The sequence below is a fragment of the Xenopus tropicalis genome, chromosome 3 (genome assembly GCF_000004195.4).
Source record: "Xenopus tropicalis strain Nigerian chromosome 3, UCB_Xtro_10.0, whole genome shotgun sequence".
Classification (NCBI taxonomy): domain Eukaryota; kingdom Metazoa; phylum Chordata; class Amphibia; order Anura; family Pipidae; genus Xenopus; species Xenopus tropicalis.
The window spans coordinates 70,332,033-70,359,279 of NC_030679.2; the positions used below are offsets into that span (position 1 = coordinate 70,332,033).

At 38.0% G+C, this 27,247-nt stretch overlaps 1 protein-coding gene across 1 annotated transcript in view; it reads right to left on the reverse strand.

Moving 5' to 3' along the window:
- Nucleotides 1-715: 715 nt before the first annotated feature.
- Nucleotides 716-27,247, reverse strand: part of wasl (WASP like actin nucleation promoting factor) — a 33,274-nt gene continuing 6,742 nt past the window's right edge. Inside the window, 10 exon segments of the mRNA NM_001001206.1 lie at nt 716-1,292; nt 3,441-3,555; nt 11,252-11,775; nt 13,622-13,775; nt 14,099-14,141; nt 14,978-15,140; nt 18,448-18,471; nt 18,823-18,919; nt 20,869-20,955; nt 21,830-21,964. Coding sequence (NP_001001206.1) covers nt 1,228-1,292; nt 3,441-3,555; nt 11,252-11,775; nt 13,622-13,775; nt 14,099-14,141; nt 14,978-15,140; nt 18,448-18,471; nt 18,823-18,919; nt 20,869-20,955; nt 21,830-21,964 — 1,407 coding nt within the window. The 3' untranslated portion in view covers nt 716-1,227.

Here is a 27,247-nt window from a genome sequence, read left to right on the forward strand (position 1 = left end):
ATACACACACCTTACAAGCACAAGAATAAATCATTTTGTATGGAAAAAAATGCACACATTGTTCTTTATTTGTTTCATTCTATCCTTCAAGTTTTCCAACCAATAACAGAATATTGCAATAGTCAGGTTTGTTACATAAGTGTTTATTTTCTCATACAGACTAATACTCATGTCATTCCAAATAGTGTTCCTATGATTGTATTTTAGTGTCTTACATTTGTAATGATTTAACCCACAGACTGCAAAAAAGCAGTACATTAAAGGGCACTGAATGAAAATATCAGTATCTGCAGCATGCCCTACATTCATTTCAGAATTTAGCCGACTTTATATAAGCAAGCACTTAGCATTCATCCTGTCAAAATGAACAAAAAAAAAAAAAAAAAAAAAAGAAATAGCAACTGAAATCAGCTTTAAAATTGGCGGCTGCATCTGAAATGTGAATATGTAATACATATAATATATGGAAAGGCATTCTAGTAGCAGAGATGGCGATAAAATAGTCTATGTGCTATACATCTCATTATCTCTGACATTTTAATGAATCATGTAACGACTGATTCCAAAAATTTATTGCAATGGGATAAAAAAAAAAACAACAGATTTCAACAGTCTAATATTGCGGTCCAACAACAGGTTGTGTTTGCTTGCTTATAAAGGACTTTTTCTTAATAGAAGTGTTGTCATGTTTGCACTTACATAAACGGATCTTCTGTAGTGTGAACCAAAACGTGCAAAGAAGGATTTAATACATACATACATACATAATCAACATACTTTTTGCATTCAAAATGAAATGGCTTAGTAAGCCAAGATCAGCGTCACTTAAAAAACAAATGTAGTGCTATTCTAGATTTTAATAAGAAATTTAGGTACAGAAAATTAGGGTAAGAAAATAGTGTTTCTTTTTTTTTTTCATTATAACAATTAAAAGGTTATTCAGTCACCGTTCCACTTCTGTCAGTTCAATGCTGTTTAGCCTCCAATGCAATGAGCAATTGGATGTGTTTGCGCACATTTAGAGGGAAGAAGCTGTGTGGAGCATTATGACTAAACCTTTGCATTTTGAGTGAGGTATTGCACAGATTAATAAAAAAAGCAAAAGGCAACAAAAATATACAGCAAATTGGTAGACAATTTACATGATAATTTTACAGAATCCATAGACAGAAAGTGTTTAGTATTCATTCTTAAAAAATATATATATATATTATATATATGTATTGATCAATCCTCCCATTCATCATCCTCATCATCAAAGTCTTCTTCTTCATCCTCATCTTCATCGCTATCTAAATACCAAAAAACATAATAGCCATAGTTAGAATCAATTTATGATGATCTGTTACTGTTAGAGCAGAAGTAGCCTTTAAAGAACATGTCAACCCAAAACATAATGTTTTGCCTAATAAAAGAAAACATAATTCTATGCAATGTGTTTATTAACCTATTTAGTGCTTTAAAATGTATTTGTAAATGATTACATTGAAAGCAGCATTCATGTAACTCCTGGTTATATCTTTAAACAATGTTGCAAATGTCAGTCTCTTCCAGCAAGGCAGGGCTGTTAATCTGCTGCCTTGTGTATAATTGTTTCGAAAGACAGAGCCACCAGGGCAGAGAATAGAAAAATACAGACAACCTCTGCTTTTAATAGCAGTTATATATACAAATAACCAATGCCAATAAATGCATGGTTATAATTAATAAGAAAGCATAATATATAAACTAGACATAGGAAACCCTACAGGCATGGAACAACATAGCTCAGAGCAACCTACAGCCTTTGTCTTCCCTAAAACAACAAAGAGCTAAATGTAGTACAGGTATCGCACCCCTTATCCGGAAACCCATTATCCAGAAATTTCCGAATTACGGAAAGCCCATATCCCATGGACTCCTTTTTATTCAAATAATTCACATTTTTAAAAATGATTTACTTTTTCTCTGTAATAATACAACAGTAGCTTGTTCATGATCCCAAAGATGATATTATTAATCCTTACTGGAGCCAAAACAATCCTATTGGGTTTAATTACTGTTTAAATAATTTTATTAGCAGACTTAAGGTAGCAGATCCGAATTACAGAAAGACTCCTTATTCTGAAAACTCCAGGTCCCGGGAATTGTGAATAACAGGTCCAATACCTGTATAGTAACTACAGAATCCCAATCTTACAAGTGTCTGGCATCTTTTAAATGGGTAGTTTACCTTTTCATTAACTCTTAGTATGTTCTAAAATGTTTCATTCCCTCCTAGTGATCAAAAGAGGGTAATGCATGTACTCCTGTATTACTCAAAAAATAATTAAAAATGTGTTTATTTCAATCCACTAAAAGCATCAACAACCCCATAAGGATAGGCTAACACGTTTTATGCTTAGCACTCCTATTGTTGCTGGTGGAAAGGCATTTCAGAGCGCCTTAAAGTCTGTTGCAAATAAAAGAGTTATGCTATTATATACACACCAAAATTGTAGCAGGTGTTAAACAATTATTTTTTCACAAATGGTTTATTAACATGCCTTCATTTGCAAGCATTCCACCAGTCCTGCTCGGCAGCTGGGAATTGCAAATTGCTGAATCATGCTGGAATCATCTTATCCGACCAGAGGCACTTACTAAAGGTTGTGTTGCATATGGATAAAATGGTTAGGTTGAGGAGCTCACAAATAAATAACTAAATATATAAAACAGTAAGCATAAAAGGCTTTAACCCTTTAACGAACAGCTGATTTGACACTAACATAAGTTGATCTGAAGTCATTTTTATACATGTTGTGTTCTTTTACTTTAGTGGCATTTACCAGGGGCAAGATTTAGTTCACCTAAGAAAACTACATTGTTTTTCCTCAAGATAACATTATAAATATCCCCCAAGTATGTGTAATTTAAGTTCTGCAAAAAAAATATGCCTAAAATAAATTTTTAAATTATATAAAAAGTACATTATTGTAATATAATTATAATATAGACAATCAGCCTTTTATAGGACAACCAGAAATCCATAAATTTTGGATTTGGCTAGATACCAAATCCTACACTAAATATCAGCCTGAATTCACAACCGAATCCATCCCCTAATTTGCCTCTTCAAATTTGAGATAAATATTAAAGTTGCATCATCTGCAAACAATAAATGTTGAATTTAGTTGTCCAGAGCCTAAAACATATATGGATTAAACCTTAATCCAAACCCTAAGGGCTCTGGCACACGGGGAGATTAGTCGCCCGCGGCAAAACTCCCTGTTCGCGGGCGACTAATCTCCCCGAGTGCCAGAGCCCTAAGAGTTTGGCCAACTTCTGCAAAAGGTGTTGGATTCTGCCTAATTACAAACCAAAGGAAAAAAAGTAAAAGATTCCCATTAAAAAAAAAAAATAAGGTGACACAGAAACGTCATACACCAAGTGCAGACAGTTTATATTCCTGAAGGCAATACCTGAAGAATGAATGGCTTTACTCCTTTTCTTCATAACTTCCATCAGTGCTCCTACAATTCCTGTGGTGGGTGCAGGTGCAGGGGTAGATGCCACTGTGTCCGACTCATCAGGTACCTGGAAATAGAGCCAAAAAGTCTTTGAGTAATGTGGTTTTAGAACAGCTACAATAAAAAAAAGTATGTTATCCATTAAACATGCCACATGCTTCATGTAGTGCCAAAAGGCTCCACATGTTAATAGTTATAGTGCCTTTTACTCAACATCAAATCCTTCATAGAATTTTTGTTTTGTGAATTAAAAACTAAACTAAAAAAACTAAAGCCGATACATGGGCCAATACAAATTTTAGGCTCAGCCCCTTAAGACCAAATGGTCAGCTTACAGGCCCATTTATAGTGCCAGTCGATCAGTTTGCCTGACAATTTGGGTTTCACAAATTGGCAAAGATCTGCATTAGTGCAACCGCATCAAATAGGCAGATATATTAATGAATGGCCATCTTAAAACTATTTGTGACATTGTTTTATATTAAAAATAAATCAATTAAAACAATGCTCACGGTGCGCATGCGCGAGCCAAGCAAGATGGTCGCACCTTGAGTTGGCTCTGCACCGCCCTTGCACTTAATAGCTAACGGTCGCTAAATATCCCCTTAGCCTGGCTGTTCCTGCCTATCCACGGCTTTGTTAACGACTGGGGACAGCACATGGCCTCTCAGAGATCCCGTCGCAACCGACATAAACGGACTAAAGCAGCTGCAACTCCACCCACGGGCAGTCGGCCGGTAACTGCGTACCTCAATAGGCCTGAAGCCTCAGCGTCATCTCCAGACCCTACACAGATGGCATCTCAAGGCAGCCTATTTTATGACACATCGGGCAGTTCGCCTCTACAGGGAGAGCAGTCTGGGTCCTCGGATGAGGTACTATTAAGTAAATTTAAAATTATGCTGCAACAAGATCTAGATGTAATAGCAACTAAGATATCTTCAGATCTTGCTAAACAAGTCGCGGATCTGGGCACGCGTATAGCCGATACTGAAGCTAAAATAGATGATATTATAACGGTCATTGACTCTCATGAACAGATATCAGTACACTCCAGGCCCAGCTAAAAGAGGCCATGGACAAAATCGAAGACGCAGACAACACGTCTAGACGCAATAATGTGAGAATTAGAGGCCTACCTGAAACCATTATAGATTTTCCAGCCACTATACAGAACCTGATTCAGGCCCTGGTCCCCGAAATCCCAACGGCTAGATTGGAGATGGACAGGGTTCATTGCGCCTTGCGGCCCAGACGGCCAGACGACCCACCCAGGGACATTATATTACGTTTACACTTTCACCAGACCCAGGTGGCGCTCTTGATGGCGGCTAGGAAAGCTACCAATTTAGTTTTTCAGGATCACCCTTACCAAATCTATGCGGACCTATCTCCTTCTACACTACAAAAAAGAAGAGCTATAGGGCCGATCTGCAAGATACTTCAGCAGCAAAATATCCAATACTGTTGGCTTTTCCCTTTTCTCTTGGCCTTTAACCACAACAACAGGCAGCACACAGTAGCTACCCTGGAGGAAGGCCAAGATCTGCTCGCGAAACTGGGAATTATAACTCATGGCCCCCGAGACTCGCCATCTTCGAAAGCGTCGCAACCACATCTGACTCCACTATGGAATAAAGTTAGATCCAGAGCTTCCAGACTGCGGTCATCCCAATCATCCTCCATTCCACCTTGATGGTTGCCGTTTCCAGATTGCATCAACTTAACTCCCATGGGTTAGGCCACACTGGGGCCCAGCATAAATCCGGACATCACCGTGACATTCTACAAAGTTAGACCGCCACTAATCATCTATAAGCACAGTTAATTTTTATTTTTAATTCCCCCCCCCCCCCCCTTTTTTTTTTACGTTTCCCTTCCTTCTCGCATATGGATATATACAAAATTGAGGCCATGCAAGTATCCTCGATCGGGACACTTACACAGGTACTTTTTGTCAGTTAGACTTTGAAACACGACCACTACGTTACAGGTACTATAGGAAATTATTAAATATGGCCACGTTTTTTTTTTTTTCTCCTGTGCATAATCACTATTGGGGATATTGAGTTAGGCTACATAAGTGCAGGCCGGATCATGTGTCTCCCCCTATCCGGTACTCCAAAGTCTCCCCTAACAGGGGTTTCATAGGTTTTTACCGGGACTCACAATTGTATTATTTGTACCTATGGTACAGTGTTTTATTTACGGTTATTTAGTTTTGTTTAGACGGGTTAAGCTAAGTTTTTATAGATGTATATATGTATGTAGGGTCGGCTGTGGGCAATTCCTGGAGGCACTGACACCAATTTATCATCATGGCCTTTAAAATCCTTAGCCTAAATGTTCAAGGCTTTAATTCACCAATCAAAAGAACTAAGGCCTTTACCTTTTTCAATTCTTTACAAGCTGATGTTATATGCCTCCAGGAAACGCATTTTTCTCATACTTCATTCCCTAAGTACTTTCACAGGAAATTTTCGAGGTTCATACTTTCTACGAGCTCTACTAAAACTAAAGGGGTTGGTATATTTTTTCATACCGCTTTAGCGTTGACAATTGATAAAACGCTTATAGATCCTGAAGGTCGCTACATAATTGCAAACGTTTGCATAGGAGACTCCCCGCTAACCATAGTAACTTACTATACCCCTAATATTGACCAGATCGAATTTTTTTCAAAATTATTTGACTTATGTTATAGTAACCAACAAGGTCCATTAATACTTTGTGGGGATTCCAATTTAGTTTGGAACGACAGACTTGACCGTTTATCACTATCTGGTAAACAAACATCCCTTAGCGCTCTCAAGGCAACTCGGTCCTTTAGCGAGCTCCTTAATTCTTTCTCCCTCATAGATGCATGGAGGGAAAAAAAAATCCAGAGGTTAAACAATTTTCTCACTATTCTGCCCCCCATAAAGTTTCCTCAAGAATAGATCATACATTTCTTTCTCCCTCTCTCGTTCCATTGCTCTACTCTTCTAGAATGCTAAATATCAGTTGGTCAGATCATTGCCCTATTTTAACCTCGTTATCTCAACTTCATGAACGCCCAAGAGTTAGATTCTGGAGGCTAAATGAATCATTATTAAGCTTTCCTGAAATAACAGAAAATATCAAAAAGGGCCTGTCACAATATTTCTCCGAAAACTCCCAGTCTGGGCTCACAGCCTCAACACTGTGGGAAGCACATAAACCAGTGATTAGGGGACAATTTATCCAAATTGGTTCCCAGCGGAAAAAGACGAGAGAAAAAGCAATTCAGCTTCTTTCTCAATCCTTAGACCAATTGGTTCTTAAGCAAATGGAAGATCCCCTGGTAGATTATCAGCCCCAAATATCTCAACTCCAAAAAGAATTAGACCTACTGTTGACAACAGCAGCCGAAAAGAAACTTAGATGGGCCAAACATAAACTATTTTACACCTTAGATAAACCGGGTAGGTCCTTAGCACGCAAACTAAATAATTATGATTCCTTTCCCTCCATCCACCGCATACGGACAGCTCAGGGCACCCAAACAGGGAACCCTCTTAAGATAGCAAACGAGTTTGCTTCATTTTACCAAAAATTGTATACCAATCCAGCGCCCATATCCCGTAACACATATGATAAATTTTTCCATGATCTTAACCTCCCCAAACATTCTCAAGAACAATTGGCTTTAACTGAACAAGAGATCACAGCTGAAGAAGTAACTAATGCTATCAGGAATCTCAAATCAGGTACCGCTCCCGGTATAGATGGGTTACCCAATATATACTATAAAAAATTTACTAAGGAACTTACCCCACATCTTACTGCAATGTTAAATAGCCTTAAGTCTGGAGGCACACTAAGACAGGAGTCCCTCCAAGCTAAAATTTCAGCCATACCTAAATCTAACTCAGATCTATTGGATGTTAAGAATTATAGACCCATCACAGTTTTGAACACAGATATTAAACTACTGGGCAAAATCATAGCGTATAGAATCAATACTTTCCTCCTGTCATTGATCCACAAAGATAAAGTGGGGTTCATACCGGGAAGACAGGCGTCCGATGCAATCAGACGACTTACTCTATTAACCCATTACGCTACACAATCTACTGTGCCCTCCATGCTCCTTAAATTGGATATTAGGAAAGCCTTTGATTCCCTATCATGGGACTATTTATACTACATGTTAAACAAATGGGGCTTTGGAACTAACTTGATCTTATGGGTTAAAGCGTTATATAGAGCCCCTACAGCACTGGTTAATATACTAGGCTTCTCTTCTCCCGCTTTCCCCATAGGCCGTGGGACCAGACAGGGATGCCCTCTCTCACCAATATTGTTTGATCTAGCTATCGAGGCCCTAGCAGCAGCGATCAGAGCCAACCCAAATATTATGGGCCTTGAAGTAGGAGAAACCCATCACAATGTTAGCCTTTTTGCAGACGACTTGACCCTGATTGTCTCTAGACCCCTTACCACACTTCCCAACCTATATAACATACTACAGAAATTCGGAACCATATCAGGTCGATATATCCATCATACAAAACTGAAGCACTCAATATTAATTTACCAGACCATGCAGTGAAGCTTTTAAAACTTAACTTTGACTTTCTTTGGCAGCCTCATTATATTTCTATACTAGGGGTAAAGTTAACCAAATCTTACGACTCCCTATATAAATTTAACTACCCGGCAATGTTCAAATCTCTAGTGTCTCTCTTCGAGAAGTGGAACTCTCATAATATCTCCTGGATAGGTCGTATAGATCTGTTAAGATTTGAAGCTCAAATTATTAAGTTTATATGGAATAAGAAACCCCCAAGAGTTAATAAGAGGACACTATCGCCCTCGAATTAAAGGTGGTTTGGGCCTACCAAATTTATTATACTATTACAAAGCAGCGCAACTAGCACAAATCCCCTTAATGCATGACCAAACGGATACACCCCATTGGGTTTCCCTAGAGTCCCATTTTTCCTATCCCCTTTCCCCAACGGGCTTGATATGGAGTCCAAAAGCAAGCAGGCCCCCTACATGTAGCCCTTGCCTTCGGGTGACCCTGAAAACTTGGGACTCGACAGTTAAAACTTTATCTCTCAGTTCACCCCATACCCCGGCCGCCCCAATCTTGGGCAACCCTAAGTTTATCCCAGGTCTCAACTACAATCGATATACATGGTGGACAGCTAACAAAAAATCGGCAATTGGTCATTTGTTAACCAGAACCGGTCCCTTTTTATTACAAACTTTCTTAGACACCTATAAGGTCCCCCTATCTGAATGGTTTCGCACTTTGTACACTCTCAATGGAGTTTATCTAACCAACATGACAAGTCAGAGACCTTTTTTGAGAAGTGGTGTCTAAAAAACCCTAAACATAGGAAATCGGTCTCCATATTATACAGTGCCTTTTTCCCAGATGATAAAGCTACAAGTCTATCATACGTTACGGCATGGCAAACTGACTTACAAACCAGCCTGTCATTAGAAGATTGGGAATCTATATGGTTAACGGTTAAAAGTTTTTCACGCAATGTTTCTCTCCTGGAGGCTAATTATAAAGTGCTCTTTAGGTGGTACCTAGTCCCAGCTCGTATAGCTAAATTTTTGCCCACAGCCGACCCAAGATGTTTCTGGGGATGTGATCAAACAGGCTCGATGTTCTATATATGGTGGTCTTGCCCTAAAGCCCAGAGATTCTGGATAAGAGTTTTTACCACGGTTCATTCTATTTTTGGGACCTCGGTCCCTAAACACCCAACTATTGCCCTATTATGTCACAAACCTGATGCTCTCACAGTAAAACAATTTCAACTTTTAACAGTTATCATGACGGTAGCCAAACGTATTATTGCAAAAGCGTGGAAAACGAAACAAATTCCGTTTGAAGCTCTCAAAAACAAAGTTCATGGATTCATGGCCATGGAAAAAATGTCTAGTATTTTATCAGACTCGCATAAGCAATTTATTAAAATCTGGGAGCCATGGCTCGTGTATAGATATGGAGAAGCCTATCCTACTTCTCTCCTATCTCTGTAACCTTAACATAAAATAACACTATCATAGATATCGCCCACAGACAACTAACAGTTTTTCTGTCTGGTCGGATCCCCGAGTAAAAATCGTAAAAGTCTTAAAATCATAGCTACTTACCCCGTCTATTGTATATAGTTCTAGTTATTCAGTTTTTAAAGATAACAAAGTGAGGGGATCCAGGGTGCCCCATAGAGAACCCCGACGGAAAAATTCAGACTACTTACTAAAGTATGTTTACTACCTGTATCTCATCATAAAGCTTTGGTACACTATGATATTGTAACTATGCTTGTATATACGGTGATATTTGGAAAGTAGCTTGTATGTCTTTTGCTTTTTCAAATAAAAAATATATTGAAATAAAAAAAAAAAACAATGCTCACAACTGACTCACTGACTAGGTGGTGTATTGGCCTGAACACACCAAACCTGCATTTCTCAGTTTTGGCCCTGACCCAGTCACTAAGCCACTGTGCTCATAAACATATATTGAAGAAAATTAAAAAAAAAAAAAAAGTGGGGGGGTAACATGGGAAAAACAGCAGCAATAAAAACTGGAAAGTGCTTGTTTATATGGTAGTAAAATGTGAAGACATATATTTTAAACAATTGTGGTTTATGTTGCTACCCACTGGTTCGGTAATGAATAATAGAGATTGTGCATTTAAAATTATTTGAATACCTTACTCACCACAAAGCATCTCTAATAATTGCCCTAACCTTTCCCCTCTTGTCTTTTTTAAATGCTTCACATAGAATTTTAGTTACAAACTGCTCCATAGCAGCAGGACGAAAAGGCGATGGATGCTTGAATTCCTGTGTGCACGGAACCAGCAGTTGGCTTCAAATCGAAGGACTTTCAGCATTTTAGCTTTTTATCAGTGCATGCAGTTTAAATTTATTATCACAACATTACTCCCCAACTGTCCAAAGAAATAGAAACACAAAATTAAACCACAAGCAATGATAAAAAGCTTAAGTAACGAAGGTCCTCCCATGCAAAGCCAAGACCCGGTTCAGTGCAAAATCCATAGGCACCTTATGCAGTCACCAAAGCTGGCAGCATTGGATGAATCCTTTTCAGTGTACCATCTTCCATTATTCATTTCTGAAACCAGTGGGCAACATGCCTGAAAGTGCTGAAAAACTTCAGAAGGTAGCAAATACGACAGGAATGGATGATAAGGGTGCATCCACTGAAGCCAGCTGCTAGGCCCACTCATGGCATGTATACTAGCATGGCTGCACACTGGTTTCATTAACACAAAAAAGGAAAAGCCTCAGTGCCTGTCATGCTGCCAAATTATTTTTAGAGCATAAAGCAGAAGGCATGTTGGCTCATTCACTACTTTTAGCAACAAACAGAAAACAATTGTTTCAAAATGTGTGCCACTCTAACCATTAAATTACATAGATCAAGGCAAGGGGGGTAAAGTCTGATAGTCTCCATCCCACACAAGCTGTTTGGAACTCTGTGACTTTCTCAAAAGTCCCAAATAACATACAGGCACATATTGGTGTTACTAATGAAGTTACTAACTAAAGATCTATGGTGTATGATTAAATATTCCAGCATTCTTTCCAGCAATAATGCCGGATTGAAGCCTATATTTGTTACAACTTTATTATTGCCTTCTACTAAGATAAATCAACGAATGTGCAGATGACAAAAGATTTGCTAAGGCTAAGCATATGCTGAGTTTGCACTTCAAATAAATAATGGCTACTTGTTCACTTACAGATTTCAGCTGTATGCCCTGTCGAATTTGATCTAGCAGGGCATCTCTTCCAGATGTGGACGTTGGTCGACTTTCTCTGTTGTCTACTTTCCTAAGTGTAGCGCCTCCTCTAATCTGATCCAGAAGTGCAGATTTGTTTGCACCAGAAACAGCAGAGTGATTATCATTTTCTGTAGAAAAATCAGGAGGGGGGCCAGGTGGTGGTGGTGGTGGTGGAGGAGGTGGGGCAGCGGCTCCAAAACCAGATGAAGGTGGAGGAGGTGGTGGAGGTGGGGGACTTGAGGGTGCAGAGGAGGTATGCCCTGGCGGTGGTGGTGGATACATTCTATTAGGAGGTGGTGGAGGCCCCGACTGCCCTGGCCTGATAGGTGGTGGAGGTGGAGGAGCTGTTGTTGGTGCCCTGGATGGAGGTGGTGGTGGGGCGCCTCTGCCCCTTGCAGGAGGTGGCGGTGGTGGTGGTCCTGAACTATGTGGAGGTGGTGGTGGTGGTGGACCTCCTCGAGATGGAGGAGGGGGTGGTGGTGCTAAAGGAAAAAAAAAAAGACAATGCAAGAGATCAAAAATCAATACCTATATTTTTTTTTAATTTTAAGATGTGGTTTAATATGCCAGTAGGCTAAATCAAAATTCTTCACACAAAAAGTCATTTTTAAGAATGAAAATGTAACAGACTACATGCACAAAAAAAATTCACACCAGGACTGGGTCCTTTTCTACACTATACCAAGCTAATAAAAGGGGACCTCCTTTCAAAAACTGGATATGATGAAATACATTTTAAGTAAGTTTTAATTTTCAGTTAATTACATTAATACAAATGTTCATGGTTTGAAAGTTATTTGTAAATGTAATTGCTGTCTGTCTGTTTATATTCTCAGTACTCCTGGTCCTACCTTCTTTACGCAATGTAGCAGAAGCAGCAGATTAACAGGACCTGAAGACTGACTTCTATTACATAGTATTAAGCCAGAACTGGAGAAGAGAAAGGGATAGGTAAGTACTGCTTTCAGTTAAAGTTACATTTCCAAATAACTTTCAAACCACTGAAAAATGGTAATGCTAAACTGATTTTGTATCGGCTCCCCTTTCACTTTATGAATATTAAAGTGGCACTTCCTTAACAACAATACTTATTTAAAATCTACACGTGCTTAAGTGCAAAGGCAAATGGGCGTTTTATTGCATGTGGGAAATCCCACTCTCCACATTCAACAAATCGGGTGAAAATACCTTGCTAAAGGATAATATTAGAGTCCAGAATCCAAACCAACTGAGTCGCAAAATCACATAAAAATGCTTCCTACTGCACTTTCTACAAATCCAACTGGTGATACCACAATTATTTTAGTCTTTAGGAAGATATTTTCACTTCTTTTGCGCTTGGGGAGAGCAATTTCCAGTGAGCTAGAAAACACCCATGTGCCAATACCCTAAAAGAATTTGCAGTGAGGAAAGTTCTACAGGCAGTTACACTTCACGCCATGCAATTTCACAGATGTTTTATATTGTATTCAGCTTCCTATACATACCACTCCATCGTGGTGGACCTAAGGAATAAATGTATTTATTGACGTAATTTATTGACATAATTTATTGATGTAAGACCTTCAAAAATACATACATTATTATTTTATACCAATTAAATGAACAAGCAGGATATATCTTCTGTACATGACTTACTGGTATGTGTTGGATTAAGGAATAAATTGCCTCTAAGAAACTACAAGATGTAACTAACTGTGCGGTGACTTCCTTCAAGCTTCAATAACTCCCTTCAGGTTTGAAGGGCCTCAGCATTGGCAGTAAATTTGCTGACTGGAAAAGGGCACAAAATGAACTGAATGTTCAGTTCAGTGCTGAATCGTCAGATATGGAGGTAGAAACAACAGAAATTCTACCTCCTTCTGCCAATTCAGCCAGGAAAGCAGATTTTGCTCGAGCACCATCTTTTAACCTGGCCGATCGACAAGTTGCCTCATCGAGCGAGGTTTTTTACAATATTATCGGTGTGTGTATGGCCAGCTTTATTGACTGTTTAATAAATTATTCCAATACACTAATTTTTCTTTTTTAAGGACCCTTTAAGACTTTGGTCTGCATCAATTATGGTTTTCATGTAAAATAGTTTCATAAATATTAATAAATGGCTGTAAAAGTTAGGCCAAAAGATTCTTAAAACACTACACTTTTGCTGCTTACAACTAATGCTTTTTGAAACCACACCATGTGTTGGGCCAGTGACAATTACCAATATTCAGACCACCTAAAAACATGCCGGCTAAAAGAAGATTTATTTCTTATGAGGTAGTTATTCCTGAAAATATGAATAAATATTGGTTCTACATTCAGGTCTGACAGATGCAAACTCACCCTGCCTGCGCAACTCATTTTTGACAGCTTCGACACCTCCTGTTTTTTCAATGAAATCATAAATTACTTTTGATGTTTCTTTATCTTTCAGCTGAGCTTCTGATATGCCACATAAGTCAAACAACTTTTTAAGCTCCGGGTCCAAATTGTTGACCTAGGAATAAAGACATCATTTAAATAGATCATTTAAACCATTGTAACATTATTTAAGATTGATACTCGCTTTGGAATTTATGGAACTGCTTATATGGCCTGCTTATCTGCCAAAATTTAGTTTAAAATACAGTAAACATGGCATTGTGTTATTAACAGCAAGTTGAAAATGTGGTAAGAAGGAAATGTAGATACAGGATATTAGCACTGCCACAGATTACAGGTTTGTATAGAATACAGGAGAAGTCTGCATTACAAAATCATTAAAGGCAAAGAACAAACTGGAAAAAAAGTATTTCCTCCAGTATATTATAAAATACTTACATCAAAGCCTGTGTTTGGATCCCAACCCACATGTCCAATGTGTCTAAAAAAATTAAAAAAGCACGGTAAGGATAGCAAAATAAGCACACAGAAGGAATACAAATATAATAACGTAATGTGTACTGAAGTGCATAATTGACTATACTTACAGAACAAAGCAAAAATAAAATAAGAAATTAAGGGGCATAAAGCCGGTAATCAAAAAATCCAGTTTAAAACTATTGGTTACTACTCCTAAAGAAAACTTTACTCCTGTGTTATGCCTAAATTACTTTATTCTCTACTAAATGATGTAATTCAAGTGAAGTCAACACTGCACTTTCCAGGAAGGTCTTTGGACCTCTGCCCTCAGTGGTATGTTCCATGGCCTCAGGCAAATATAAAATCTCTGAAATTACCCCAAAAAATTGTTACCCAACACTCTAACTTGTCTATGGTTTATCATCTTAGTTCTTAGCTGATTTCTTACAAATAAGGGATCCCACAGCTGGTACCACAGGAATTGTACTAATTTATCAGGAAACACATTATCCAGAAATCTCCAAATTACAGGAAGGCCATGTCCCTTAGAGTCCATTTTAAGCAAATAAAACTAATAGTAAAAGAACTATTTCCCTTTTTTTCTGTAATAATAAAACAGTACCTTGTACTAAACTACATGAATCCATATTAGTGGCAAAACAATCCTACTGTGTTTATTTAATGTTTACATGATTTTTAGCAGGACTAACATACGGATATCTAAATTACAGAAAGATCCCTTATCCAGAAAACCCTAGGTCCCAAGCATTGTGCATAAGACTATTATACCCGTAGTGTAAAAGCAATTTAGTTACAAAGGCTATTTTACACATTTTATTCTACATTTAGATTACATACTGAAAGTTACTTGGAGTTCCAATATCAGCTTTTGTAAGTTTTTTCTTCTTAGTTTTTCCCTTTTTCTTGTCATTTTTGTATGGAATGTTGTTCACTTGTGCATTATATCTGTTTGTGATTTCTGGGTTTTTAATGTCAACGGTTGCCATTGGTAGACTTGGCCCTGGAAAGGAAAAAAGTATAATGTAAGTGAAACGATGGCTGGAACAAGAAAGGCAGCAATAAACAGTGCACAGAAGTTAACTGTGGCTTTCCATAGATTATATGCACATAAAGTGATTTTGGAGAGAATTCACTTGGCAGCCTTAAATACCCAGACAACCCTACAACAATCCATCAGAATATTTCATTAGTCTGAGGACAAAGCAGACAGATCATAACTAAGCACCGATTGATTGCTATGGGTTACTACTTCTCAGTACATATACTTCTACTTAAAATGTAAAGTATGACTACATTTAGGTGATTTGCCCTTCTGCCTCATAGTGCTCACTAACAAAATTTTTTAACTTGGTGTGCTCTTTTCTGTAACCAGTGTACTGCTGCTGAATACAAAGTTCATGTGATAAGACTATTATGAAGGCAAACAGATGGAGTGCAGCTAAAATACAAGCTAAATCTTTCTAATGAAATATTACTCACAAATAAACCATACCATTAAAAAATTAAAAGAAATGAAAAGAGCCTAAAATATTTTCACTTTCTTTGATAAGGGACACCTCTGTTTTCTGAGTGAAAAGCTTGCCTTTTGTGTTGATATTAGTGTCTGACTTGCTTCTCCACATCATTAACTTTCTGGCCATGTATGAAAACTGGTGAGATAGCAGAGTAGGTTTAAAAATTCTTTGGGCTTGTTGATGTGTTCTTCTGCAGGCTGGACCGATAACTATTATGCAATTGTTGACCTGGGGTCCAAACTAAAGAATCAGCCCAGAATGTGAATGGCCAAATTGGGTAAAGAACCATTCATTTGGCAAACTTATCAAAAGTTAATCTTCAGTATTCCCCTGTCAGGTTATTCCTTTGTCTGGGAACAGTACTTTTACTTTTTTTTTTTTTTTTAAATAACCAACGCTAACCCAAATCTCATCTTTCTACATGCAGGATTTGTGGCAGTTGATTATTTTTAAAGAAAGAGTTACTTATATTACATCTTCTGGACAAATGTATTAAATGTTCCAATGTACCAAAATTGAAATCCTTCATGTAGAGAGAATGTTAACATTGATTATATTTAGAAAGTTCCTTATTTGCATGAGATAAAGCTTATATTCAATTTTCATTCTAGTGTTAGTTCATCTTCAGGATAATAAAAAATAAAACATCTGATGCCTCGCAGTTGTTCAAGGACTACAACAACTAGCATTTTCATTTGTAAGCTGAAAAGAAGAAGAAAAGTAAGGTTTCTCACTCAAAAACCATAGAAACAAACAAACACCCGCTAAAAGGTTTCTTAGGTAAACCTATAACATACTAGAAGTACAGAATTCCTTAGAAACAAATTACACATTCTACACACCAACCAAGCTTGCAATTAAAGTTATTCAAAATGTGGAAAAGACCACATGACATAACTAGCAATTGTGTGTTAATTAAAAAAACAGCTAAAATTACACAGTTGACTAGGCAATCTAAAGAACAGTAAAATATCAAACTTTTATAAAAAAAGCTTATCTGAAATATGGGCACAGGGCCACAACTCTTCTGTTAGGACATTTTTAGAGCATGTTAAGGGAACAAGATACAAAGGGTTCATTGTTTTTCCAGGATAATATTTAAACTTTAAAATGAACACACTGCTTATAAATCTCTTCCCTAGAACATACAGCACAGTGACAAATTAAACATTTCCTAAAATGTAATGTAAAAGAGTAATGTCACCCTGATAATAAGTTTTAATGAAACTGCAGTGTGTACCCCCTATCTGTCCCACTCATAAGTATAGCTTCATTTATAACTGCCCAAAAAAGCCACAACACACAGGGTCAGACCTAATGTGAATTAAGTGATGGAGAGATGATAGATAGATAGATAGATAGATACAAGTGCATGTAGTGAAATGCACTTGAAAAAACAAAGTCAGCCTGAATGGAAGAATCAGGAAAGTGTCTGGACATAGCAGTGCCATCTTGGAAGTGCCACATGGCATAATATAGAATTTTGCTTAATTGCATCGTTGGGTAGTATGATGTGTGCTGTATATCTATATGCAAATGTGTATAGGTACGCTCAAGTGCAACAAAACATGTATATACGGGTTTATAAAGGTGCAGAAATTCAATCTGCCATCAGTTCTTGAAAGGATGAACTATGTATTAAGGTATTTTAAATTATCAAAACTCCACAGTTCAGCAGTGCACTCCAGGTAGTATAAAAGCCTTTGTGGTCTCTGAGGAAGTACGCTGACACGAAACGCATTAGACCTCGAGCTGTGTAGTAGAGATGTGCTAATAAAGATTGAACACGTTTAAACTTTAACTGTTGCGGCTTTTATACTACCTGGAGTGCGCTGCTGAATTGTGGAGTTTTGACAATTTTGTCTCCCCCTGGCTACGGACTCAGGGCAGGAGCACCCGGGTCAACAGGACTGTTCGGTAAGTAGATCATTTTTTTTTTGTGAGAGCGAGGGATCCGACCCAGTGAGGGACTTAAAGCTCAGATGCAGGGTCCGGAAAAGTTGCACCCGGACCACATCTTTTAACCAGCGAGAGCCCTGGGGGGATCCATAACTGCTGATACCGAATGGATGCCAAGAGTATACTGTATATATATATATTCAAAAATTAAGTGCTGTGAATTAAATGATTTGTTGGGGTTTTTAATGATACTGAGCTCCGATGCTATTTAACTTTAAACCTAATTGCTTTAGAACCAAATGCTGGGTGCAGGCCCATATACCTATCTGACAAATGACATTGTAGAATTAAATACCAATGCTGAAATTCTCAAATGTTTTGCAAGGCAAAAAACAAACAAAAACAATAAGATTTTAAAGCTGTAACTTTACAGCTGTAACTTTTCCCAGACAACACCAGGTAAATCAGCTCAAAACTAATATAGAGAATACGAAAAAAAACCAGTATTTTAAGAATAGTCTTGGAGAAAATACTAAACATTTATAGAGATTTTCAACTGTTTAAGCTGACACAGTGGCCATTTTAATAAGGTTAATATTTTGTTCCTGATTCTCTTTTAATAGGGAAATCACTAAAACAAACATTCTAGAGGCAGACACATGGGATGCTTTGTTGCCCACACTTAATCTTCTCCAGCACAGGCAACAAAACATCCAAAGGTCCCATCTCACCAGCATTAATGTAAATCACAGGTGGGAAAACATATGTATCACGTAGTAATCCTAAAATGCACTATAAGAAAGATTTTTTGGGACCTAAGTAGATGCGGTTATGACTAACATATAACCTATTCCCAAACACTGCTTAATTTAACTGGGATTTGACAATGCTTACCATTTGGAGGTTCTCGCTTCTTATCTGTAGGGGGGAAAAATAAAGCTTGTTTAAGAAATTGGTACAATAAATTACAAATATATTCCATATGTTTATTAACGGAGCCATAATATCCCAATAAAGGGCCCATGCCTCCGTACATAGGGTTTGGTTAAAACTAAAGCCTCAATGCATTCTTGATTTTTTGAATCGCCACATATGTCACATTCTGATATAACGTGGGAAAATATCTGTTATTGTAATCCAAGCAAACCTTAAGATTTTTGTAAGGCAAAGAGTAAAATGTAAGAGTAAAAATGTATTTGCTGTGTAAAATAGCTGGAAAATTACATTACTGTATAAAGGAAATAGTAAGTAAATATCACAGGGTCTAACCAGGTTTCCTTGGTCTTCTTGAAATTAAATCAGTCGTTGCTTTTCGGAATCTTTTTGCTTCTTCTTCACTTGCAAAGTTTAGACCAATCTGACATGTCTGAAAACAAAATATAATTTAGATGAGTTTAAACCCAGCTTTGCAGTGGCACAATAAAATCAAAAGTTTAGTCCACTGTATACAACTGCATTTTTAGCTGCTAGTAAGTCTGTTTCACCTTATTTAGTCATTAGACATTTCATGTGTTATATAAAGAGAAGTAAAAGGGGCAATATAAGTCATATGGGATGTTTGCATACTACTGCTAAGGGCTCTGGCACACGGGGGGGCAACTCGGCGACTTACACTTTCGCCGGTGGGATGGCAGGTGATGGCAACTCGGGGAGATTAGTCGTGTGCCAGAGCCCTAAAATGTTACTTGGGCTCTGATAAACTTCAGTCACACTTTACTCTTGCACTGCAAGTTAGAGTGATATCACCCCCACCTTCCTTTCCCACCCAGCAGCTAATCAGCAGGACAATGGAAGGTAGCAAGACAACAGCTCCCTGACAGCTGCATTGCTAAACATGCTCCCTATAAGAGTAGCACTCAATAGTAAAAATCTAAGTTGGCTCATGACACCTTTAGGGCCGTGGCAGACGGGGAGATTAGTCGCCCGCGACAAATCTCCCTTGTCGTGGGTGACTTATCTCCCCGAAATGCCATCCCACCGGTGAGAATGTTAATCACCGGTGGGATCGCATACGTGGCGCCTATATCGGCGAAGTTGCCTTGAGAGGAAACTTTGGCGATTTCCGCGCCACGTATGCGATCCCACCGGCGATTTGTGACTAATCTCCCCGTCTCTCACGGCCCTTAGTTTTTTAGTAGGAAAAAATAGTAGCTTATCTGAAAGCAGTTCTATTGTGTAGTGCTGGTTCCTTTTGAAAGCTCACCATGCACTGGTCTACACACCAATATCACAGCTAAAAATACATGTATTTGTTCAAGAATACAATTTTAAAATGATAGAAACAATTATTTGCAATGTGAACAGTGTAATATGTTAATAAAAACTATACCATAAAAATCATGACAGAATCCCTTTAAAATAAGGGCATTTAAAATACAGTTACACTGTAAAATGTAAAACTATAAAATTAGCACCACTCCCCATCAGAGTGATGTTAAATAAATTAGCCTTAAGCTGGCCATACACGCACCGATAATATCGTACGAAATCCCATTCCGTGCGATATTCGGTGCGTGTATGGCAAGTCGACGAGTTGACCGATATCGCAGGAGGCTGCTGATATCGGTCGACTCGCCGATCAGCCAGGTTAAAAAATTTTGATTGGGCGCCATAGAAGGTGCCTGATCAAAATCTGCCTTCAGGGCTGAATCGGCAGAAGAAGGAGGTAGAAATCCTATTGTTTCTACCTCCTTATCTGCTGTTTCAGCCGTGAAGGTTAGTGGCGGATTTGACGATCTTTCGTGCGACCGATGGTCGCACAAAAGATCGCAAATCGCCATGTGTGGCCACCTTAAGTAGGCTTGTTTTACTTCTTTAGTCGCCCGTGACAAATTTCCCTTGTTGTGGGCGACTAAACTCCCCGATATGACATCCCACCGGCGAAAAAGTAAATCGGCGGCGTATGCCATCCTACTGCCGATTTACATTCTAGCCGGTGGGATGTCATATCGGGGAGATTAGTCGCCTGCAACAAGGGAGATTTGTCGCGGGCGACTAATCTCCCCGTGTACCAGAGCCCTTACAATTCAGAATCAATTGAATCCGCAGATAAAATGGTGGAGAAATAAATGTGTTTGTTTGTTTCTTGTGAGAAAGGTCACTTGATGTGTTCAAATCTTTTTAAATTTATCATGCCAAGTCCTGTGCTCCCTCTCACAAACACGCACACTTTAATTACATGAGAGAAAGAATGTAAAATCTTCCCCTATCAAGATCATCCAAATGTGCCTAAACAAAATTACTTAGCGTATGACATTTAAATGTCCCCAACATGGGGTTTAAAAGGATGCATGCCAATACATAATTTCAACTTACATCTCCAGGAAAAGTGTGAAAATACGGTCTTGGGCTATTATATACAAAATTATAGTACAGTTCCTGTTCATGGAGTTGTCTACCTTCCTGTAAATAAACAATATAATTACAAAAGACAAATCACAACAGTGGAATATACATAGTTCTCAACTAATTAAGAGTGCAAACTAATGGGGATAAAGTATAATTTTCTCCACAGGCACCCTACTCCATTGGTTTGTGGTTTGGTAAAAATCAATGCAACTCTAAAATTGAGCATGTGTCAGTGAAAGTTGTCAGTAACAACTGTTACATTGATACATTAGTTGCTAACATTACTCTAATGCTTCTGAGAAATGTTACATCCAATGCAGTAAAATGTTACAGTTTAGAAAGTCGGCAACCAGGCTTACTGAGTTACTAATGGGAAACTGAAAATTCATTTTTTTAAAATAGAAAAAATGCAAAAAAAAAAAAATGAACAAACACACTATATCTGGTATAGTAGTTAAAAATAACTAAGAAATATGAGTGTTTGGAAGATGAACTGTGCTTTAAATGTTTTGCAAAAAAAAAATAGGAAAATGGTGCTAAAAATCATACACATCAGAACAAAACAGCAACTGCAATATCAACTGAATAAATCATTTACCAAACAAAAAAAAAAAAAAAAAAAAAACTTTTTTGCAAACCATTATACTGTCAGCCAACAAAATGTAGAAATCCAAAAAGTAGGAAAAAAGCTTCAACGGGTTTGCTGCAAAACATTTATTATGGGTAGTGGTAAGACGACATGTTTCAGGTCAATACCCTTTATCAACGAAATGTAATCATGTTTAAGTCAACATGATTAGTTAGAGAAGTACACGAAATGACAACATTCGTAAGACATGCTTTTAATAGCAAACTAATACAATACAAAGTACCTGAGAAATAACAGCAGACAGAATATATTTGCAATAATACAGAAAATTGCACTTACCTTGATATCATAAACTCTAATAAAATACGACCTTTGTGGATTGTCCTTTACCAGGCACACCACTCCACAGCATTTCTTAACCCACATAGAGTTGCGATCTGACAAAAATACCTGAACAACTGCTGAAGTCATGGTCTAAGGGGGAAAAATAAAGATGGTAAGTGGTCCAGTCATACAAGCAATAATCATTTTGACATTAACGAGTTACACATCGTTTGGGAAGAGACAATTTACTCTTCCTGCAACTGATAACATTTATGAAGAAATGAAAGATTTACCTACATTTATTCCTTATTGCTGTAAATAGTCTTGGTTAAAAAGTCTCCCTGTTTCCACATCTTTAAAAGTAAGCAATATACCTGAACAAAGGTAACGAAGGGATCCCTGCAGCTGCCAAACAGAATGTAATAGAGGGGCCTTTACACCCACAGAAACCATGCAGTGTGTTTTAGCAGCTTTCCAGGCCAGTGAACCCTTGGGAAATATTTCTAAAGGTCACTGAGATTTTGTCAATGGCATGTACCTGAGTAACACATAAAAAACGCATCAGCCAAATAGATTTGCAGACAATCCTATGGGAGTGACATGCTTTCTCCGAGGTCAATGATGATAAGTAGGTTCACTTATATAAGTGATATTGTGGTGTTTATTTAATTTTACTTTTTTTAACCACACCCTTACATTTTTCTTCAAATGCAAAAAAACCCCACAACATAACTACACAGGAGGGATCCCCAATGTGTATAGTAATTTATAAGCATGTTGGTACTGTCTCTTTACTCAGCAGCCCAAAGTGGCACTGGCCTGCAGGAAGATAACATTTAAATCTTGCCTTCATGTGATGATTAATAATATTTAGCTATTAGCTTACTTGTTGATCCATTTTGATATCCATTTTGTTTGTGGTATATATTTGCCTACACACTATAGGCAGCACCAATATCATTTTATTCCATAAAAGCTCAGTAATAAAGGTGGCCATACACGTTACAATAACAATCTTTTCTTGTGACCATTCGTCCACTCCACTAATATTGAGAGTTGAATTTTCAGATATGCAGGTAGAAGCAATAGAATGTGTGCCATTATTGCACACCCTTATCACTAAACATCAGAATATCCAGAAGTTCCCATGTTCAATGATAATTTTTCCTTTATGTGTACAAGAATCTGTATTATTGTCACTATCTCTTTAAGGGAAGTTCTTCACAATTTAAACATACAATGCCAAAACCTCATCAGCTAGTGCAGCACAGGGCATACCTAGTCGGAACGTAACAGGTAAAGGACACTTCAGTGGACTTCCACTTGCCTTCTAAACTTTCTGGCCAAGTTAGGGTTCTTATATAAGAGAGACTCAACTTGGCTGGATATGCACTGCAATGTTTATTAGTTACTGAAAAGAGCACTACAGAGAAATATTTTTCATTGTTTTAAAACTTGGATCACAAATTGATGTATATTAATGGTACAACAATTAGGGAAGTGTGCATCCTCCCAAATGGCCTTAGCAGTTCCCAGCCATTCCTAACTAGATATGGGCATGTACTTTTCCACGTAACATCAACATTCACTCTGATTATTGCAGAAAGAACGGATACAAAGGTATGCTTAAAAAACAAATCAATGTACTACAAAAGCTATGTTAAAGGGGTTCTTTATCTTTAAATTAACTTTTAGCATGGCGCAGAGAGTGCTATTCCATGACAATCTTCATGTTTGGAGTTTCAGCAGCTATCGAATTGCTAGGGTCCAAATTACCTTAGCAACCAGGGAGTGGTTTGATTGAAATATTAAAATATTAATAGGAGGAAACAAATAAAAAGATAAGGTTTAAAAGTAACAATAACAAACCGTATCCTCGCAGAGCTATAGTATTTTGGCTGCTGGGGTCAGTGACCCCCATTAGAAAGCTGCTACGAGTATAAAGAAGAAGGCAAATAATTCAAAAACTATAAAAAATAAATAACGAAGACCAACTGAAAAGTTGCTTAGAATTGGCCATTGTATAACATACTAAAATGTAACTCAAAGGTGAACAACAATTTAAAGTATAAAGTAGCTATCAACTAGTGTTCCGGAGTTGCTGTATACAAACTTCACAATTACTTCAGTAACAGTAAACCAAATAAAAATAAAAAAATATTGAAGAACTTGCTTGAAAAAACTCCTAGTATTGGCATACAAGGTGAGAATATGACCCTTCATGTAGTGAACTCAAATCCTCTTCTCATTGTGTCCTATAGCTAGCTCCCTTATCCTGCTTTAGAGAAGGACAGCCAGGCAGTAAAAAAAGAAAATAACAAAAAACACTAGATCAAAGCAGCCACTTTAAGCATGTCTCCAAATCCAGGATACAATAGCCAGCAGCAACTCTCTGGAGATCTGGAAGCTGGTCTGCAAGAATATATATTAGCTAATATAAATGGCACAAAATAGTTCAAGAATTGCATGTACAGACACATGGAATTATATGCATGTGTAAACACTTACTGCATTCTAAATGCAGCTATGCCCTGACATCCCAACACTGGATTGCCCTTCTCTTCAGATTAAAGAGAGTTAATAGGAAAGCATGCAGAAGGAACAGTACTAGGAGGAAGAAAAAAAGTAGGAAACCTTTACATATTCTACATGCTCTTCCCACTTGACAACTGCAAATTATATAAAACCCACAAGTAGAATACGGAGACCTCTGTTTTGATTTTGCAGAAGTATGCAGCACATGAATACATTCATTCATTTCCCACTGTAGATTGTATGCACTAATGCTTTGCAAGCAAATGCCAAAAGCAAAGTTTAGGACAATTCCAAGCAAAAATGACACAAAGAAAACCATGGAACAGTTGACAACAAAGCCAAAGATGAATATTATGGTGCTTTGACTCCTCCTTTGTAAAGTAAAGGAAATCTAGATTATTTAGCTGATTTACAAAATCTAGTATTTTATTAATTTTTTTTTTTTTTATTTCTTGTGTTTTTCACATACACCATAAACACCACTTAACACTGTTTTGTAAATGCATTTGCTATAAAACCAATATCTGCCTTACAACAAGAAATCATTGAAACAATATATCTCTCCTCTAGAAAAGATTGCAATTCCCACAATGCCCTGCATGTTCTGCAATTCACAGTCCTATAAAAAATAACCAAATGCATGCAAGGTGTTGTGTTAAGTGTTGGCAAAGAGCTGACTACTACAACATTATGACTACATGTACCAGTGAAATAATCAGCAGTGCATTAAAAAAAAACAAAAAAAAACCAAAAAAAAAAACAGATGCCTCTGCTTCAACAGCAATTACATTTATAAACCCCTGGTTCCCCCTATGTTAATGGCCACAGCTCTTAGCACCCTCCAATATAGACTCAATGCATTCTGGGTGTTACTGTTCTGCAACATCTGAAGGACCAAGTTTAAAGGAACAGTAACACCATAAAATGAAAGTGTATAAAAGTAATTAAAATATAATGTACTGTTGCTCTGCACTGGTAAAAGTTGTTTATTTGCTTCAGAAGGCTACTATAGTTTATATAAATACTCTGCTGTGTAGCCATGGGGGCAGCCATTCAATGGAGAAAAGGCACAGGCACATAGCAGATACCAAATAGAACACTATTATATTCTACAGAGCTTATCTGTTATCTGCTATGTAACCTGTGCCTTTTCTCCTTTTTTCAAGCTTGAATGGCTGCCCCCATGGCTACACAGCAGCTTATTATATAAACCAGTGCTGTCCAACTTCTACGGTGCCGAGGGCCGGAATTTCTCTAGCATACATAGTGGAGGGCCGCTAATGGAAGCCAGTTTTGACCACTCCCCTTTTTGAAACCACACCTACTTCAAACCAAACCTATTTTATCACAATGGTGGTAGCACAGCAAAATCCCAAATGCTTGGTCCTTACTGTGGGGATATCAACCATCATTCATATGTGAAAGAATTATGTCATATTAAGATATACCCTTAAATTCCATATGCCTTCTCCCCTGTGGATAGCAGAGCAACCCCCAGTACATAATTACACACCTTTGGGACCATTTAATGGCTATTTCCAACTGCTAAAAAACTCCCACAACAAACCCCTGCCAGGTTCACCTCCCACAAGCAGCATAGGGCAGGCAGAGTATGGCACACACAGGCAGCACTCTGCCTGTCCTATGCTGTCTGTGTGTGCCATACTCTGCCTGTCCTACCCTGCCTGTGTGTGCCATACTCTGCCTGCCCTACCCTGACTGTGTGTGCCATACTCTGCCTGCCCTACCCTTCCTGCCCTATGCTGGCTGTATGTGCCATACTCTGCCTACAGTACCTATGTCTGAGGTGTGAAGAAGTGAACAATGGGAGTGATTACAGTCTGAGCCTAAGGTGTGAACACTGCAGGGGGTGAACAATGCAGGTATTAAAAGGTGTGAAAAACACAGGGGATTACATTTTTAAACAATACAGAGGGATTACAGCCTGAATCTGAGGTGAGAACCATGCAGGGGGCCAGTTAATCTCAGTACTGATACCATTTAAAGTTTACTCAAAGGTAAGCCATCAAAGCAGCCAGACAGGTGCGGCCCGCGGGCCGCCAGTTGGACAGCACTGATATAAACTATAGTAGTGTTACTGTAGAAAACACACCAGTTTTACCAGTGCAGGACAACAGTACGTTATATTTTAATTACTTTAAAGCTCTTTCAATTTTTGGTGTTACTGTTCCTTTAAGAAACAGTGATATACTGGTAAGTTGCTTTGAATTCTATTTAATTTCATTACCGAAAATGTTATACAGGTATGGGACCTGTTATCCAGAATGCTCGGGACCTGAGGTTTTCCGCAATTTGGATCTCCATAACTTAAATCTGCTAAAAATCATTTAAAGATTAATGAAACCCAATAGGATTGTTTTGCCTCCAATATGGATTAATTATAGCTTAGTTGGGATCAAGTACAAGGTACTGTTTTATTATTACAGAGAAAAAAGAAATCATTTTTTAAAAGTAGAATTATTTGCTTATAATGGAGTCTATGGGAGATGGCCTTTTCATAATTCGGACCTTTCTGGATAACGGGTTTCTGGATAAGGGATCCCATACCTGTACTGGGGTTTACAATACTTTAAAGCTTTACTAAATTGTTACAAAGCAACTGTTACAATTTGACTGCTGCTGAAAAAAGACAGCAATTCAAGCAATACCGGGTATCAAATTTGTAACTAATGCAGAGGGACAATCCACAGGACGTGATATATTGGGAACGGCACTTTTGTCCAAATCCCTGTACATTAGGGCAGGGGAGTTTCTGCGTCCCATGCTGCCTGAGGTGTTCTTCCTGATACCACCTCTAGTAAACAGACAAGGTTCTCCCCTGGCCTCATGGGAGGAGTGCCACTGTGCTTGGGGCAGTCAATTTTTTTATTCTCTGCA